Genomic DNA, 15,477 nt, shown 5'->3' on the forward strand with positions numbered 1-15,477 from the left:
CTTTTACTGAGTCAGTGATCATTTTGAACAACATGTTTGATTTGTTCAATGTTTTCAGAAGTTTTTGATGTGCATGGGCACCACAAACGTTCATCATTTTGAACATCCTCTCTGCCTTCACAAAATCTTTTTTGCCATTCAAACACAGATTCATGTGGCTATACAGTGTTCCTCATACACCTCAGTTGATGTACTAAAAGATTCAGCTGCTGTTTTTGTTCAGTTTCACCAAAAATTCCAAGTTAATGCATTGCTGGACTTTTACACCAATCCTTTTCTGACACCTTAGCAAAAACACTTGAACTTAAATCAGTAGCTGGCAGTGAACTGAAGATGTCACTTTTTGGAAACTTAGAGCAGCTGCACATGAATACCCAACTTTAATATATAACACTCAGAGTGACTGTGAACTACGTGGTTTTATCCGTATAAGCAAAGTCTTATTATTTAATAGCCACACCCTGTATACTCCAGTTAGTCTGAAACACAAGAGAGCTAAAGAGAATGACAGAAAGTCAAGCCTTCGTCGATATTAAAGTAATTACTGGGATTTTAATATTGATCAAAATAATCCCAAATATATTTTTTTTCATAACTGAGTTGCCTGAGCAAGTGGTAAAAACACTGCAAAAATTCAGTCATTACACAGACAATTCAGAGACAATGCAAGTTTAGACAGACCTAAAGAGACAGTCTAAGCTGTGGAGGATATCCTGTGTATTCATTTTGACCAGCCCCCCACAGTTGATTTATTTCAGTTCAGCAGGTGATCCTCACTACAGTCAGGAACTATTATCCGACCCTTTCATATTTACAGGCCATTTTTCACTATGTGTTTACATTCACTGGTTAATAAATAATTAGATGTGGAGCACTGTGAACTGTAAGGAAAGGGAGTTGATGTTTAACATTACATAAATGTGCCATCTACTGCTCTAATATCTTGTTAATATGAGTATTTCTAAGCTTTTTCACACTTTCTAAGTGGCAAATATATGAAGATTTTAGTGAGTTAAAATTTAGCATCTAAACACGTTCTCAGTTTTTCATTTCCGTCTGAGTCACGTATGGGAAAAGATCCAGCGTGGAGCTACAGACTTTAGGGCAAATACTTTTTTAAGTCCAAAAGGACACATTAGGTCTCCCTTTTTCAAAGAAGACATATTATGCAAAAATCACTTTTCCAGGCTTTTCTAATAAAAATATGTGCCCCTGGCCTGTCCACAATCCCCTCAAGTACCAGAAACCAACCCCCTTGTCCACCTTTCAGAAAATGTGTGCTGAAACAAGCCGTTCTCAGATTTTACCCTCATGACCTCACATGGGGAGTAAGCACCTGCGCCCAGTATGTTGGCCCTCCCCACTTGGAAGAAAGTTCCACCCTCCTCTGCTGATCTTCCTCTCAGCTGAGATGCTGGATAACTAAGTGGGTTACTCTGCTGACCTTGATCTGAGAGACTGATGGTTCCAATCCCAGTCAGGTCCTTAACTTTGGATAAAAGTTTCTGTAACATTGTAACATCCGGAGCGCCAGATCCATTTCCTGAGAGGTGTGTGATCAGGGGCGGAGTCAGACAGCTCATTAGCATAAAAAAGCCACAGATACAGAAACGGTTCGTTCTGAGCAGGACTTAAACAAAGGGGATTTTAGACATTAAAAATCCTATACTGGAGTGTTTTTTCGGCAACAAACTTCACAGGCATGTTTTGGGGGCCTCTGAGACCAATATAAACTTGTCTTAAAAAGGTAAAATATGTCCTCTTTACTCTTCTTTATTTTCTAAAAAGGCTTTTAATCGAATTAGATTGCAAGCATGATGTAAAGGCCATACCTTTTTAATCATCAATGGGAGAATGGTATAAATTTAAACATTTTTCCTTGTGTGTGTGTCCTTACTCTTGCCATCGTGTGTGCGAAGTGTGTCCAGCAGGTCTATGGTTGTGCTGCCCAGGAGCTCCTTCCTCAGGGTGTGGCAGCTCCACAGCTTCAGATCCAGGCGACTCTGAGGCGTCACATTACTGGCAAACACAAAACGACATGAACTCGCACTAATTTTCAGCTGATGCCTGACAACACTGTAACACTAGGCTATAGTTTATCATTTATGATCTAACCATTTCTCTGGGTTACTTATTAACCCTTTAATAAGAAGTGCATAAGAGACTAAAGAACAGTAAAATCTCATACAGGTCTCCTAAATATCTTTAAATGTCTTGCTTTGTTAGCCAAACCTACAACAATATTTGCGTTGTTAGAAATAAACAGAGGAAATCAGGATGTACCATCACCAAAAAGGAAAAGAAACAGTTTATACCACTTTGGGGAAAAAAATTAAAATAGTTTTTCATGACAAGATTGTGGACAATTATTTTGATCAAGTTTTCAATATGTTGGTTAACTTTTTTGGCTCTAAGAAACACATCATTTATAGAACGTTACATTTGTTAAGCATAATTATTTAAACAATTTCCAAACAGCACATAACAGGATTGCCATTAAAAGAAGTGTGTTTGTTTGTCCTTACAGGGTGAGGTCTTCATTCCACTGCAGCTCCAGGTGTCCGCTGCGTTTGCCTGTTTTTTTGGTTTCACTGGTCAGACCGTCAGCTGTCACCTCCACAAAGGAGCTGAGCCGTGAGTGACGGTTAGGCAGCTTGGGAGACTGAGGCTTCGCTGACACCACTGAGCATGCAGACACACAAAAAGAATAATGAGGAAAGTTATGCAGGAATGGAAAAAAATTAAAAGAATTTTCTTTATACAACACTGGTTTGTGTGCTGTAAAAGGAAGGAGCTGTCAGGTTAAACACAGTTTTTTTTAAATATTTTGAGAGTAAATACAGATTCAGGTTAGACACGGTCTATGAAGCACTCATGCACTCTAAAACAAACCAGTCAGATCTTTCAGATTGATGGTCATCTAACTGAAACCATAACACAACCCAAAGGAGATGCAGGTCATAAGGTCTGTTACTTTATCTTGGTCTCTGACTGTGTATGTCTCAGTGGATGTACGTTTATTTCATGCTCATGGCTGAAGGGTGGCGGACGGTGATTCATTTTCTTTGGCTTGGTATTTTATCATTATGCACACTACATTTTAATGTAAACCATTCATAAGATAAGTTGTAGTGAATGACCAATGCACAACAAATAAATCTTTCAGTTCCAAAAACGGAGCCATATACACTGTTTTCAGCATAAATTTGGGTTCCATAATAGCATTTCCAGTGTCTAATTGGCAGCCCAAATTTCCAGCACCTACTGTAATGACTGTAAATTAACTTTAAAATGCAACAGACTCTTAAACTTAGCAGACAGTAGTCTTCCTAGAATGTACTTTTATCATTTTGCAAACATTAGTTTGTGTTTTTACTGTTTTCTGAATATTTTATTTGGCATTTAGCACATATAATCCTCACATCTCATAACAACATATTTCTTTATTTATTTCTATTTTCTTTATTCATTTTACTTATTCTTATTTTATTTTATTTAATTTTATTTATCTTATTTTATTGTATCCTATTTTGTTTATTTACCGTTTTATTTTTCATAATCATAAGGGTGTTTTTGTGTACATTGTACATTCCTTGTGTAGGCTTTTTCTGGTACTACAATCATATCATATCATAAGTCTCTCTTGTTTGTATTGTTATATTTTTATACTTTTTTCAGTCTTTTGTAGAGCTGACTTAGGTAGCAATGCACAAAAATTCCACTGTACCTGTACTGTCCTGTACCTGTGCAAATGGCAATAAACATCTAATCTATTCTATTCTATTCTATTCTATTCTATTCTATTATTTTCTTTTCTTTTCTATTCTATTCTATTCTATTCTGTAACACTAACATTTGATGATAACTGGGTTTGTGGCACAATGAGTTTTGGTTGTGGGGCAAGCAAACAGACAAATAAAAACATCACCCTCTAGTGGAAGAAAAATAACATGTGTAGTACCACTTTATTCATTTGAACAGGATTGGCCAATAGGAAAATCCCTAAATGGTCAAAATGATTGGTTCTCTGCATTAAAAAAAATCAGCTGAGAGTCTAGTCTCCGGGCAAGCTGGAAGAAAATGTTCCCACTGAAGACCCTGTTTAACCTTCCATGACTTTTTAAGAGCTCCAAATCCCTACATCAGATTGCCTTTGCAGCCTCAGTTTTACTCCTGTTGTCTCTTTTTTGTGATGGCGTTTCCTCCACAGTTGGACTGTGATAATCTACTTTAATGAATGCAATAAATGACTTCCGCATTCAAACTTTTCCTTTTCCCCAGATGAACTTCTCCTTGATGTGTTGCAAATATTGTTTCAACTTTCTGAATGTATGCATTACATTTCACAATGTTTCACTAGGTTTAATTGGAAATGCTGTGACTGTGGTGAAAGTCTAAGGCTGGGCTTAGACAGGCTTAGTGGCTTTGAATTCTTGCAGGCCTGTTGAGAATCTTGTTTCAGCATGTGTCAGTCATATGAGGGCCAATTCGTTCATCCTGGATCACTTTTAGCGTGCATACTGAGAACTCTATGGTGGCCCTGAGAGTTAAACACATTGTAAAAGAAAACCACTATCAAGAAATCATGACGAACATCTTGAAATAATCAATAACAAAACAGACAAAATAACAAAAACTGAACATTGTGCATAAACTCTAGAGAACTCTGAGTCAGTTTCAGTCAAACATGCAGCGTGTTATTGAACTTGAGGAACAAAGTTTTAGTGTTTTGTTATGTTAAGGTATTTGTTTGAGTTGTGTTATTTGGTTATGATGCAGTTTTTGCCTCTGAGGCTCGCTGTTTGTTTGCTGTTTTTACAGGTATACTTATGTCAGCCAGCCATAATTGGTAGCATGTTTTAGCATGAAAGGACAAAAGGCCAAAGTGATCAATCATCAAAGGAATATCTGGCTTTAAATCAAGAAACAGGGAAAGAGGCATTGAATAATATATACATAAATGTAGGTGCATCCTTTCTTGTCTTATGGACTAGCATCCGAGGTGTCAATATCATTCTGTATCACCTTGGTAACGCTGGTTTTTCAGAAAGTGGGTGGGCTATAAGGAGACTAGGGCTGAACAATATATCTATCACAATAGCGTTGTGCACATACACAATAGTCAAATCACAAGGACATCCAATAGCCAGGTGACCCGGTGTACATCTACTTCTACGTTTATGAATTTTAGTCAAAATTGAACGTTTTCTCATTTCTGTGATGAATATGCATTAAAGTCTGCTAGAAATCATCATCAGAGGCCAGGGAAGTGAGCTCTGTGCAGCAGAGTGTGTCTCTCCTTACATCAGGCAACAGGTGACGCTGCTGCTGTCACTACACCGGTGTTACCTTTTAGGCAGACACTATATTACACAAGGCCAATCCTGGGTGAGCGAATTCCCGCTATAAAGGACACCTCCACCCGGCCCTTGCTAATAAAACCCTTGTTCGCGGCACAGATGTGCTGATTATTTATTTCACAGCTTAAATGTGTATGCTGCACTGTGACAGTCATAGCAGCTCGACCCTGTGAGTATACATTTGCACTCTTGGGTCTCTTCATTACCTAAACTTAACTTTGAATGTTGTTAGAAATGGTTTGTGACGTTTAAGAAATAAAGAGGTAAGTCATTTGTAGAGTCGATGAAGAAACAAGCCGCTCCATTCACCTGCTCTGTCTCTACTCATCCTCATCCTCCGTCAGTGTCTGTGTGTCAGAGCCACTGTCAGTGGCCATCAGGGAACAGTGTGATATTCACAATTGCATAAAGACCCAATAAGAAAAAAAATTATCTCTGTCTCTCTCTCTCTCTCTCTCTATATATATATATATATATATTTATATATATATATATTATTTTTTTAATGTAATAAATGTGCATAAAAGGCACTTCATTAATCTGGTTTTATCTGATATTTTTATCTAAGGAAATGCAAAAGATGTCACAGAGCGTAAAACTATCCAAGTGTCTGTTTATACCAATATCGTTCAGCCCTGGTAGAGACTTGATGTAACAACCTATGTAACAGAGAGGGTTGTTAAATTTAACATCATGGGTTTGGCTACCTTCTTTACAGTACAAATAAGGTGACGAGAGTAGACTCCTGAAAATGTTCCTGAATTTACCTGGGAGAGCTGCATATGTAAGCGCAAACAGCAGACCCTGACTTCACCCTGTATTTTCTTTGCTAGCCCCCTAGTATTCCTCCCTCCTTGATCCCCTTATTTACTCACAAGCAAATTGAAAACTTCCCAGTGTGAGGTACCAGTATGAGTGCAAGTCAGGACATTTCCTGGGTGGGTTACCCTAAAATTTTGTGGGTGAGTGAAGTACAAAAATGTCAGCACATAAAAGTGATAATAAAGTTGTTTTATAGTGCAATAACAGCAGAGAAATAGGCTACTTCACTAAGTACAATAAGGATGGGGATAATTTCTTATAAAAAGCCACACTTGTAGTGTTTGTGTTATGCATATGCAGTAGTAAATCTTATTATTAATTATATGCCAGCTTAATAAAGATATGCAAATTTGATCTTCTTTTCTTTTATTGAATTTGTAATTGCTTTCTAAGAGTGCAGTATGCTGCGCTCTTAAGGTCGCCTTAACAGCCTGTAAGTGCTCCTCTGGTTTAATCTGATCTGGACGAGACGCTGGATAAATGAATAATGACCAGTGGAAAAAAATAGCTTCTGTCTGCCTACTATCACAGACAAGAGTCAAGATGATGAACTCTCAACTCATGAACATCTGGTAAGTAATGTGACTCATCTGCAGTTCTCTGAAGAAAGGAAGTGAATGAAAGAGAGGCAGAAAGGTGCAAGAATCAACAGAAATAAATTAGTTTCCACAAAGTGAAAGAGAGCAGGGATTAAGGCATGGTAGGAAAGGTTAGCAGCATATCAGTGGTGAGATAAATGAGGGGATGGATCAGATCTAAAACTATCAATACTGCATGACAATGCGGGTCAGTGTGAATAAAACAAGATTGTTCATTTACATAAGAGGAAATAAACATCCTGCTCACAGTGGTCTGTTTGGCCCGATAAAAAATAAAGGTAAAGTGGGAATAAAGCACAAAAAAATAAAAAAGATCTAGAGTACCTTTGATGCTAATTTTGAATTAAATTCAAATATACAATACCACAAAACAATGATCTAGTTTCTCACTGTTTTCTCTCTTATTTTTTTCATAATTCCTATTGGGGTTGTCACTATCTGAATTATCCATCACAAACTGATATAAAGGAACATTTTATTTTGGTCAACAGAACAGATACGTCTACATGTCAGAAGTAAAAACACTTCTAAGGTACTCAGTGGTTCTTTGGAAGTTCACCAGTAACCCAGACTTCCTGGCTACTGCAAGCAGTCAGTCATGACACAGAAACAACAGAGACGAGTCATGCTGAGGTAATATTTTGCTTTCCTCAGTTATGCAATGAATAAACGCATGGTTGATGCAAAAAAAAACACATTAATGTGGTGGCTGTTGGGAATTAGAAAACTCAAGTTGTTGTTGTGAAAAAAAAACTCTGCCATAACATGGCTCTTGTTTGTATTTATGTAGTCTGGCCAACCCAAAAAGTTACATCTGGCAACTTTAAAAAAGAAAAAAAAAAACACAATGCACTGGTTTGATTCAAACCAGAATAAAATATTAAGGCTGCTGTACTTTTTTTTTTTTATAATCTTTCAGAAAAAAAGATATCCTCCCTATTTCAAGCCACTGTGATAACTTAGATGCCATCTACTGAAAGTGTAAGATATGAACTTTATGCAGAAAAGTAAAGTCTCTACAAGTTGAAGGTAACTGTGGGGGCGTGAAATTAGACTGTTTGTTCCAAAGTGCACTCTACCCCCTTCACATACAAGCACCAACTTTCACTGTTTTCTTGTTTTATTCTTGTTCTCTGCTGCAGGATGACCAACAACCTTTCTGGTTGCCTAGCCACACTTTTTTGCATGAAATAACTTCAGAAATTCAACAATGAAAACAGATTAAATGTTATAATAATAACCATGCTTTGAAAGAGCAGTTCTTTGTCATTTATTAGTAATGGCTGTTGTCTTTTCAATTAATTTAGACAGCACATTGGTTAGTTTTATGAATAACTAGAAAGTGTGTTGGTGACCACTGTGAGCTGTCCAAAAAAACTTTTTTTAAATTACACATTACTCACTTGTTTATTAAGGTGAATCAAAGTGTTAGCTGCCTCACATAGTATTTTCTAAGGTCTTCATATAAAAAAACAAAAGGAAACAATCATTATACCAGCAATGCTGATTTTTACTGAAAGTTAAAGTGGTCCTTTCCTTCTTCTAATCACTTAGATTTCTCCTTTTTAAGACACAGTGACAAAATAAGTTATGCTAAATCTTTGTAAGGCTTGTTTGGATTATTTGCATGTTATCCTAAAACTAGTTGTGCTGACGAAATATTTTGAAAATCATGTGAATTTTGAAGTAAAATGAATGTCACATTTTTCATTCCTTTGTACAGCCAAGTGTTGAGATGGAGCTGGTTCAGCTGCTTTACAGAAAGAAGTAGACTTAAAATATTGGACAAATGTTTATATAAGAGCAAAACTATAGTTCATATAAAGGATACCACCATGGATAGAGCATCACATTGGGCTTAGTTAGTTCAGATGTAACATTCAATTAGAAGTACTTACTTATTTTTGAAAAAATCTCAGTTCATATAATAATGGCATAGACTGGCCATTATTGAGCTCCTGTGGCTCAGACAAACTTTATCTATCATTACCACAGCATTTGCTAGTGATATTAACTATTTGTTACAGTCCAGGCTTCTATTTTGCCTGAATACAGCTCACTTTTTTAAAGTCTGACCTCAAAAAACAACAATGTAACATGTGTGGCATCACAACTAATTTACAAGCACATCTCAAAGAGAGCCATGCACTCATGAGGGATGAGTGTGATGGACTGTGAGGTTTCTTTTCTCTTCTAGTGGTATATCCCAACCCTCCTGTTTAACAATCTGATCATTCTGTTTTTCATCTCTGAACATATCTGTCAGTTAAAAATGTTACTTTTTTGTGCCTGTATTGATTACGGAAAAGATAGAAAATAAGTTTTAAAATCAGCATGAGAAAATATCTGGCACTACGGTTTCTCCTTTCTAGTCTATCGAAATATAAAAATGCTGATGGTCTTGCCTGAACAGAAGGTTACAAAATTACCTTCCTACCTCCAAATAATAAGAGCAAAATTTACATGATGAATAGTCTATGATCTAAGTAGTTCATTGTTTTGTTGGCAACATTTTAAAAAGAGGATCTGGGATTTAGATTTTATATTTTCAAGGGCTGGCTGTGATTCAATGGAAGAGTATGTTATCTCTCACTTAGGGGTCCGATCCCCAGCTGAGTGAAAGTGACCTTGGGGGAGACACTCAACTCTAAATTGCCCCATGGGGTGTGTACATATATAAGTGATTAGTTCAGCACTGATGGGCAGATTGAAACTTTACACAGCAGCCTTCATCCACAGAGTGTGAAAGGGTGAGTGTGACATGTGTCATAAAAGCACAAGGTGATCTGACGACTGGAAAAGAGCTGTATCAGTTGTATGTTCACCATCAGACATCATCATGTCTGCAACATGTTCACACTACTCAAGGTTTTGTTTACAGGGCATTTTTGGTGAGGTGAGAAAACAAAAAAAAGATAATTACCTTTTAAGATCAGCTGAGACTTTTCAGGGGTCTGGGCACTGCCAGGTCTGCTTACACTGGCAGCTGCCATGACCTCACAGCTCTGAAATACAACAAAAACAGCATTACAGCGTAGAATCAGAATCAAATTTGGTTGATACAGAAATATAAGAAATATCCTAATTTAGAATAAAAAGAAATGTAAATAGCTACAAATAGGGGTGTACTGGTGTTTGTATTCCTACATTACAATTCAGAACGCATAGTCATACGACAAATAGGCCCACATCTGAGAGGTGAAAACAGGCAAATATACACCGCAGTATCTACAGCCCAATCCAGGTGGTGGTAACCCTCATAACTGTTCAATTGCCATTTAACAAAAAACAAATAAAGCTGACACAACAAAAATCATGAAGCAGAAAAACTAGGTTTAGGGTTAGGGTTAGGTTAGCTAGTAGATCAACTAGCTTTTTTGGATCAGTTTTGTGAGGAATCTTCTTGTTCATAGTGTTTTTTTTTTTCATAAGAAACATGCCAATGAAGGCAAGTGAAGGCATCACTCAGGTGCGTCAATCACTGTTGAAAGGAAGAGAAGGGGTCAAAATCATTACTAAAGCTAACAGACTACACTGAAATGCTATGCAGTATAGCACAGCAGTTAAAGACCCCAGCTTCAAGTGTACTATAGCCGTGTTTCCATCAGGGGGTCCGGTTTGATTCAGTTCGGTTTGGTATGGTTTGGTACGCTAAACCCCAAAATAGTTTGCGTTTCCACAGACACCCGTGCTCTCACTTGGGTGGGCGGGGCTGTAAAAGCATGCATGTGAAGTCACAGACAGCGCGAGTCAGCTGTTTCAGCTGCGGAGTTATAGAAAGGATGAGTGACAGAAATCAGTCAGGAATAAGCAGTAAACGGCTTTATTTCAGCTGAAAGTGCTTAAAAAAAAAAACTACATCTTAATGATGTTAACTGCTGTCAGTAAAGAACCTCAGCTTATGGAATACGTGTACAGAGACGGTTTGAGTCGTAACGCTACGTTTATATGTGAATATATCTAGTCTAGAACAGTTTATACAGCAAAATATGAAAGTTTAGAGCTATACTGTGAGAATTCGCCGCATTGAAAATAAAATAAAAGTTCAGCTGGTGTTAAAATCAAGCTAGATTAAGTCAGAAATCCAGGGTGCACTGATCTCGTTTAAAAATAGGCTGCAGCCTGAAGTTTTACGAGCCCGTCCAACAACCACATAGCGATGTTTTCACAGGTTACCTAACGTAAGACATAGATTAATAGCTAGTTACAGATGCGAGTGAAGTGTTCAATGGCCTCGTATTCACAAAATGTCTGCATTAATTTAGTTTCTCATCCATTGTGGATAGATCAGGCTGATGTGAGCCTTTGGGCTCTGCTTTGTGTTCTTAAAATCATCCAGATAAACGTCAGGAAACTTGATTTGTGGCCAGATACCAATATCCATAGACTAGGAAACAGTTTGGATCTCCGTTGAGTCCAAATATTTCCCATTTAGGCAGATATTAGTCCATTTTTCTACCATTTTCACCCACTTCTCAAAGCAGACTTCCGTCTTTGAAGCCCGGAGGCGAGCAGCTGAGTCGCACGCTGACGTGACGTCAGTGCAGCCCTTATTGTTGTGTGTGTAGCTCCATCTTTTTGGTACGGTTAGGTAAGACTGGCACCCCTATGGAAGGGTGCCGAAAAGTGGGACGGTACGGGTCGGTTTTTTGGGACCCTTTCTCTATGGAAACGCCAAAAAAAAGCACGCTGTACCGCACCGAACTAAGCCGGACTGCTCAGTGGAAACGACCTATAAGTAACAACACACTCCTCATTACAATATCCTATCCCGGGTGCACAGCCAGTCTGTGGTTTAACTAGTAACAGTGCATGAGTGGTAAATTGAGCACAGTAAAGTTAAATATCCTAATCAACCTATGATTGTAGCAAAACTTAACTGTGCATACAAACCAACTGACAGTTGCACTGATTGCAGATGGACCTCATGTTATACTTAAAGCTATATCCAGAGACTGCACACTTCATCAGCTCAGAGCGGTTGTTTTGGGACCATTAAAAAGTGTGTAACGATCTAGCAGTCACTCACAAGTTAATCACAAACATGATTGTTTGCTTTTAAAGACACATATTTTTGTGTCATATTACTTTCATTTTGGGGCTGCACAGCGGCGCAGGGATTAGCGCTGTTGCCTCACAGCAAGAAGGTCCCTGGTTCGCCTCCCGGTCAGGGCCTTTCTGTGCGGAGTTTGCATGTTCTTCTCGTGCACGCGTGGGTTCTCTCCGGGTACTCCAGCTTCTTCCCACCACCAAAAAACATGCTCATTAGCTTAATTGGTGACTCTAAAATTGGCTGTAGGTGTGAGTGTGAGCGTGCCTGGTTGTCTGTCTCTTTATGTCAGCCCTGCGATTGACTGGTGACCAGTCCAGGGTGTACCCAGCCTCTCGCCCAATGACAGCCGGGAAAGGCTCCAGCCCCCCGTGACCCCGAACGGGATAAGCAGTATGGAAAATGGATGGATGGATGGATTGATTACTTTCATTTCACATAATCTATATTTACCATTTAAAAGACATTTCTTTCTGTTGACTTTTTTTTAATGTCGCATAAATTAATTTTGTTTTTATTTTATTTTTGTTTAAAACACTTGCCAAGCTGTAAAAATATCCCACGTAGTCTTAACTATAACTTGTACTTATGTCGGTTAAAATAAATTAGAAATAGTAAAAAGTATTGATTAAACAGATATCTCTGTGAACTATTACACACCTAGAAATAAGCAATAAGTACCAAATGGAAGAGTATAAGAAGAACAAAATAAGGTTATATGAACAGGGAATTTTTGAAGCTATGAGCCCCATATTTAAATACAAAGATAAAAACATGCAGTGTTGAATGGTGGATGTGTTGCACAGAATACAGCACATAAGGCTCAATGAAGTAACGATTATTCAGTTTAATAGCAGTATTGCAGACATGGATGATATACAAGTTGAACAAAAGGCATCACAACTTTTGAACCACCATAACTTAAAATTCCTATCACAAGAATAGTAAGCAGACTGTTCAATACATTTATGTCAATAATATTAACAACATGAGTGCCAGGATGTTTTATCTGACCCAAACATCATCACCTTGAGCAAAGTCAGAGATGTGCTGTGCTGCAGTGAAGTCAGTATATATGCATGTAGTATATGCAAGGACAGTACTCAGTTAAGCTCAGAATTAGACTTACTAGTGAATAAAAGAAAATACCTTTAATCTAAAACTGTTTTATGCAGTGGATGGTCATCTTGTCTTCAGTGGAGCGTTACCTGCAGCAGCACCAAGGTGACTGCTGCTGGGATCTCAGCCTGAGTCCACACAAAAACCCAGTTAGGTATGTCCTGATATGACCAGGCCATAATAAACGCTAAGTATATAAAACAAAACAAAGTTATGACCACCTAACATCTGGCTCCGGAGTGAAGAGACGAACATCAAGACAATCAAAACAAAAGCTCACAGCATCTTCCGTCAACCTTGTGAGACAGCCTGACCAGCTGGGCAGTCTGAACTATGACCGTAATTAACCACATAGTGGCTCAGCTTCATTAAGACGAACACAAATTTAACCGGCCAACTGAAGTGAATTCATTTTTCTCTTATTTAAATACCCTTGGCTACTGCGCACAAAACAAACACGGAAGACGATCGAGACATTTCAATGCATCACTCACAAGTTACACAAAATAAGCCCCGACTTCCGGTCATCTCTATTTTCAGAATAAATCTTAGCCGATAAACGTTGCTTTTTCTGCGACGAACTGTAACGAACAAAAGAAAAAAAGAGAGTCGACATAAAAGAAATTGAGCCAAACTTTTACCTAAAAGAGAAAGTTTATAATAGGCCGCCCCTTTCCCTCAACATTTCAAATATTTTTGCTTTTGTTTTAAAAGAAAAGTCGTATAATGTCCGGTGTGGTGTAGTTAATTCTGGCTATTTTGACTCAAGAGGCTAACTGTTAGCAAGCAAGCTTCGTAGAGAGAATTCACAAAAGGACATGTCGATAAAAACGGTTCTCATGACCTGACAACTCAAAGAGTTGTTTTGTTAATTATGTGGTCCATGTAAAATAACAATACATAAATTGAACAGCAAACAAATAACGTTTCAATGTAATCTTTGGCGTACCTTTTTCGGCTGTGCTCTGCTGCTGTCGCTAGTGAACTTTCATTTCCGCCTCACTGACACTACCACGTGACCTAGGGCATGTCTTTTCATTGCACAAAGGATTGTGGGTCATAAAAAATGGCAATTGTTTATTTATTTCAAAGTGAAGTTTAATCTCACAAGGTTGACAAAGTAGAGTGAACAAAAAGTATCAAATTTTATCATTGAATAAACAAACGTAAGGAAGGTCTAACGAGATTCGCTGGTATTTGAGCATAACCTCTTTTATCAATTTTTTATTATTTATTATGACTATAATTTTTTCATGAATCAGCGCTACTAGTCACCCTTTACATCTTTCAGGGAGCTTACAAATCTTAAACCAATAGAAAGTGTGGTGGGCTTCTATTCTGTTTTGTTTTTGCATTCCCTGAAAAGTGCTGATAATGGAGATAGGTTGTGTAGCTTTAACATGAATTTAAACATCATTTCAAAGGTGCTGTGTGTAAAATTGTGAATATAAGTGAGATATGCCAGTCAAAATTTAGACTGGGATGCTGACCTCTGGTAGAAAAATTAGCAACCAGTGGAATATAAAAAAGAAATCCATACCTGTTATTTTGTCTTTTCTATAGTACTGTAGAAACATGCAAGATGCAAAATTCAAAATCCAAATCAGGGTAAACCCCAACATGTTATATTCTCGATCAACTGATATAACTCAAAACATTACAGGAAACTGATTACCTTTAAAAAAAATGAGTAATAATCGCTGAAATAATAGTATTTGTTAAGTAGCAGGTACTGTTTCATTTTAAGTTATTTTAACTCAGTTTTACTTGTACATTCGTGTCATGTTAAGCTATCCTTTTTAATTTTAACCAAGCCAGGGCAAATTTTCTACACTTAGAAATTCACTTCAAATACAACTTATTACATGTTCATAAATTGCAAGTTTCAGATAACTCTTTCTCATACTTTAATTTTTAACTTCCATGCCACTCAAGATAGCCTTTTTTTGAGATACTTCACATAACATTGACCGAGTAATATACACTGACCAAGACTCTACGCTCAACTCATCATCCATGCTATGTTGAAGGTGTTTCCCATAGGAAGGAGTTATGTAACATAGTGAATAACTTCATTCATGGTGCAAAGTATCTGACGCACAAAGGCATTCTGGGAATGCAGATTCAGGGAAGACTGAAAAAGGTTAAATTGATTGACAACTGTGTACTTGAAATTAAGAATGTGTTCTATCAATCAGCAGTTTCATGTTTTTAAGTTAACACAACTGTTGTTTTTTTAACCCTTAGAGCTCAAGCTCTACAGCAGGAGCACCCTTGGTAAATTGCAGTGGGAATAATACCCAACTCCTTATATGGACATCCTTGGGATGTGTTCAGGTCACATTTGCAGGCGTTTAGAAAATTTCCATTTTTTGTATTCTTATGTGTTGTTGAGTCAAAGTTAAACAGTATATTTCTTTTTAACTCTGAGAATAATGTTGTATACGACAAGAAGAGGCATGTTATTCAAGTTACTCAACTTTTGAACCATAAATTGTAGGGACTTACTTGTTTTCATCCCCTGAAA

At 37.5% G+C, this 15,477-nt stretch overlaps 1 protein-coding gene across 4 annotated transcripts in view; it reads right to left on the minus strand.

Moving 5' to 3' along the window:
• wwp2 (WW domain containing E3 ubiquitin protein ligase 2) overlaps positions 1 to 13,964 on the minus strand; it is an 81,828-nt gene extending 67,864 nt beyond the window's left edge. For 3 of the 4 annotated variants that reach the window (XM_041795703.1, XM_041795704.1, XM_041795701.1), the window contains exons 1-4: positions 13,900 to 13,964; positions 9,705 to 9,786; positions 2,526 to 2,682; positions 1,898 to 2,019 (exon numbers count right to left, since the gene is read on the minus strand). In XM_041795703.1, coding sequence (XP_041651637.1) covers positions 1,898 to 2,019; positions 2,526 to 2,682; positions 9,705 to 9,774 — 349 coding nt within the window. In that variant the 5' untranslated portion in view covers positions 9,775 to 9,786; positions 13,900 to 13,964. Of the gene's footprint in view, positions 1 to 1,897; positions 2,020 to 2,525; positions 2,683 to 9,704; positions 9,787 to 12,980; positions 13,079 to 13,899 lie in introns of all 4 variants that reach the window. The other variant, XM_041795702.1, reaches the window with a different exon arrangement.
• Between the last annotated feature and the right edge of the window lie 1,513 nt (positions 13,965 to 15,477).

The sequence above is a fragment of the Cheilinus undulatus genome, linkage group 9 (genome assembly GCF_018320785.1).
Source record: "Cheilinus undulatus linkage group 9, ASM1832078v1, whole genome shotgun sequence".
In the NCBI taxonomy this organism is placed as follows: Eukaryota; Metazoa; Chordata; class Actinopteri; order Labriformes; family Labridae; genus Cheilinus; species Cheilinus undulatus.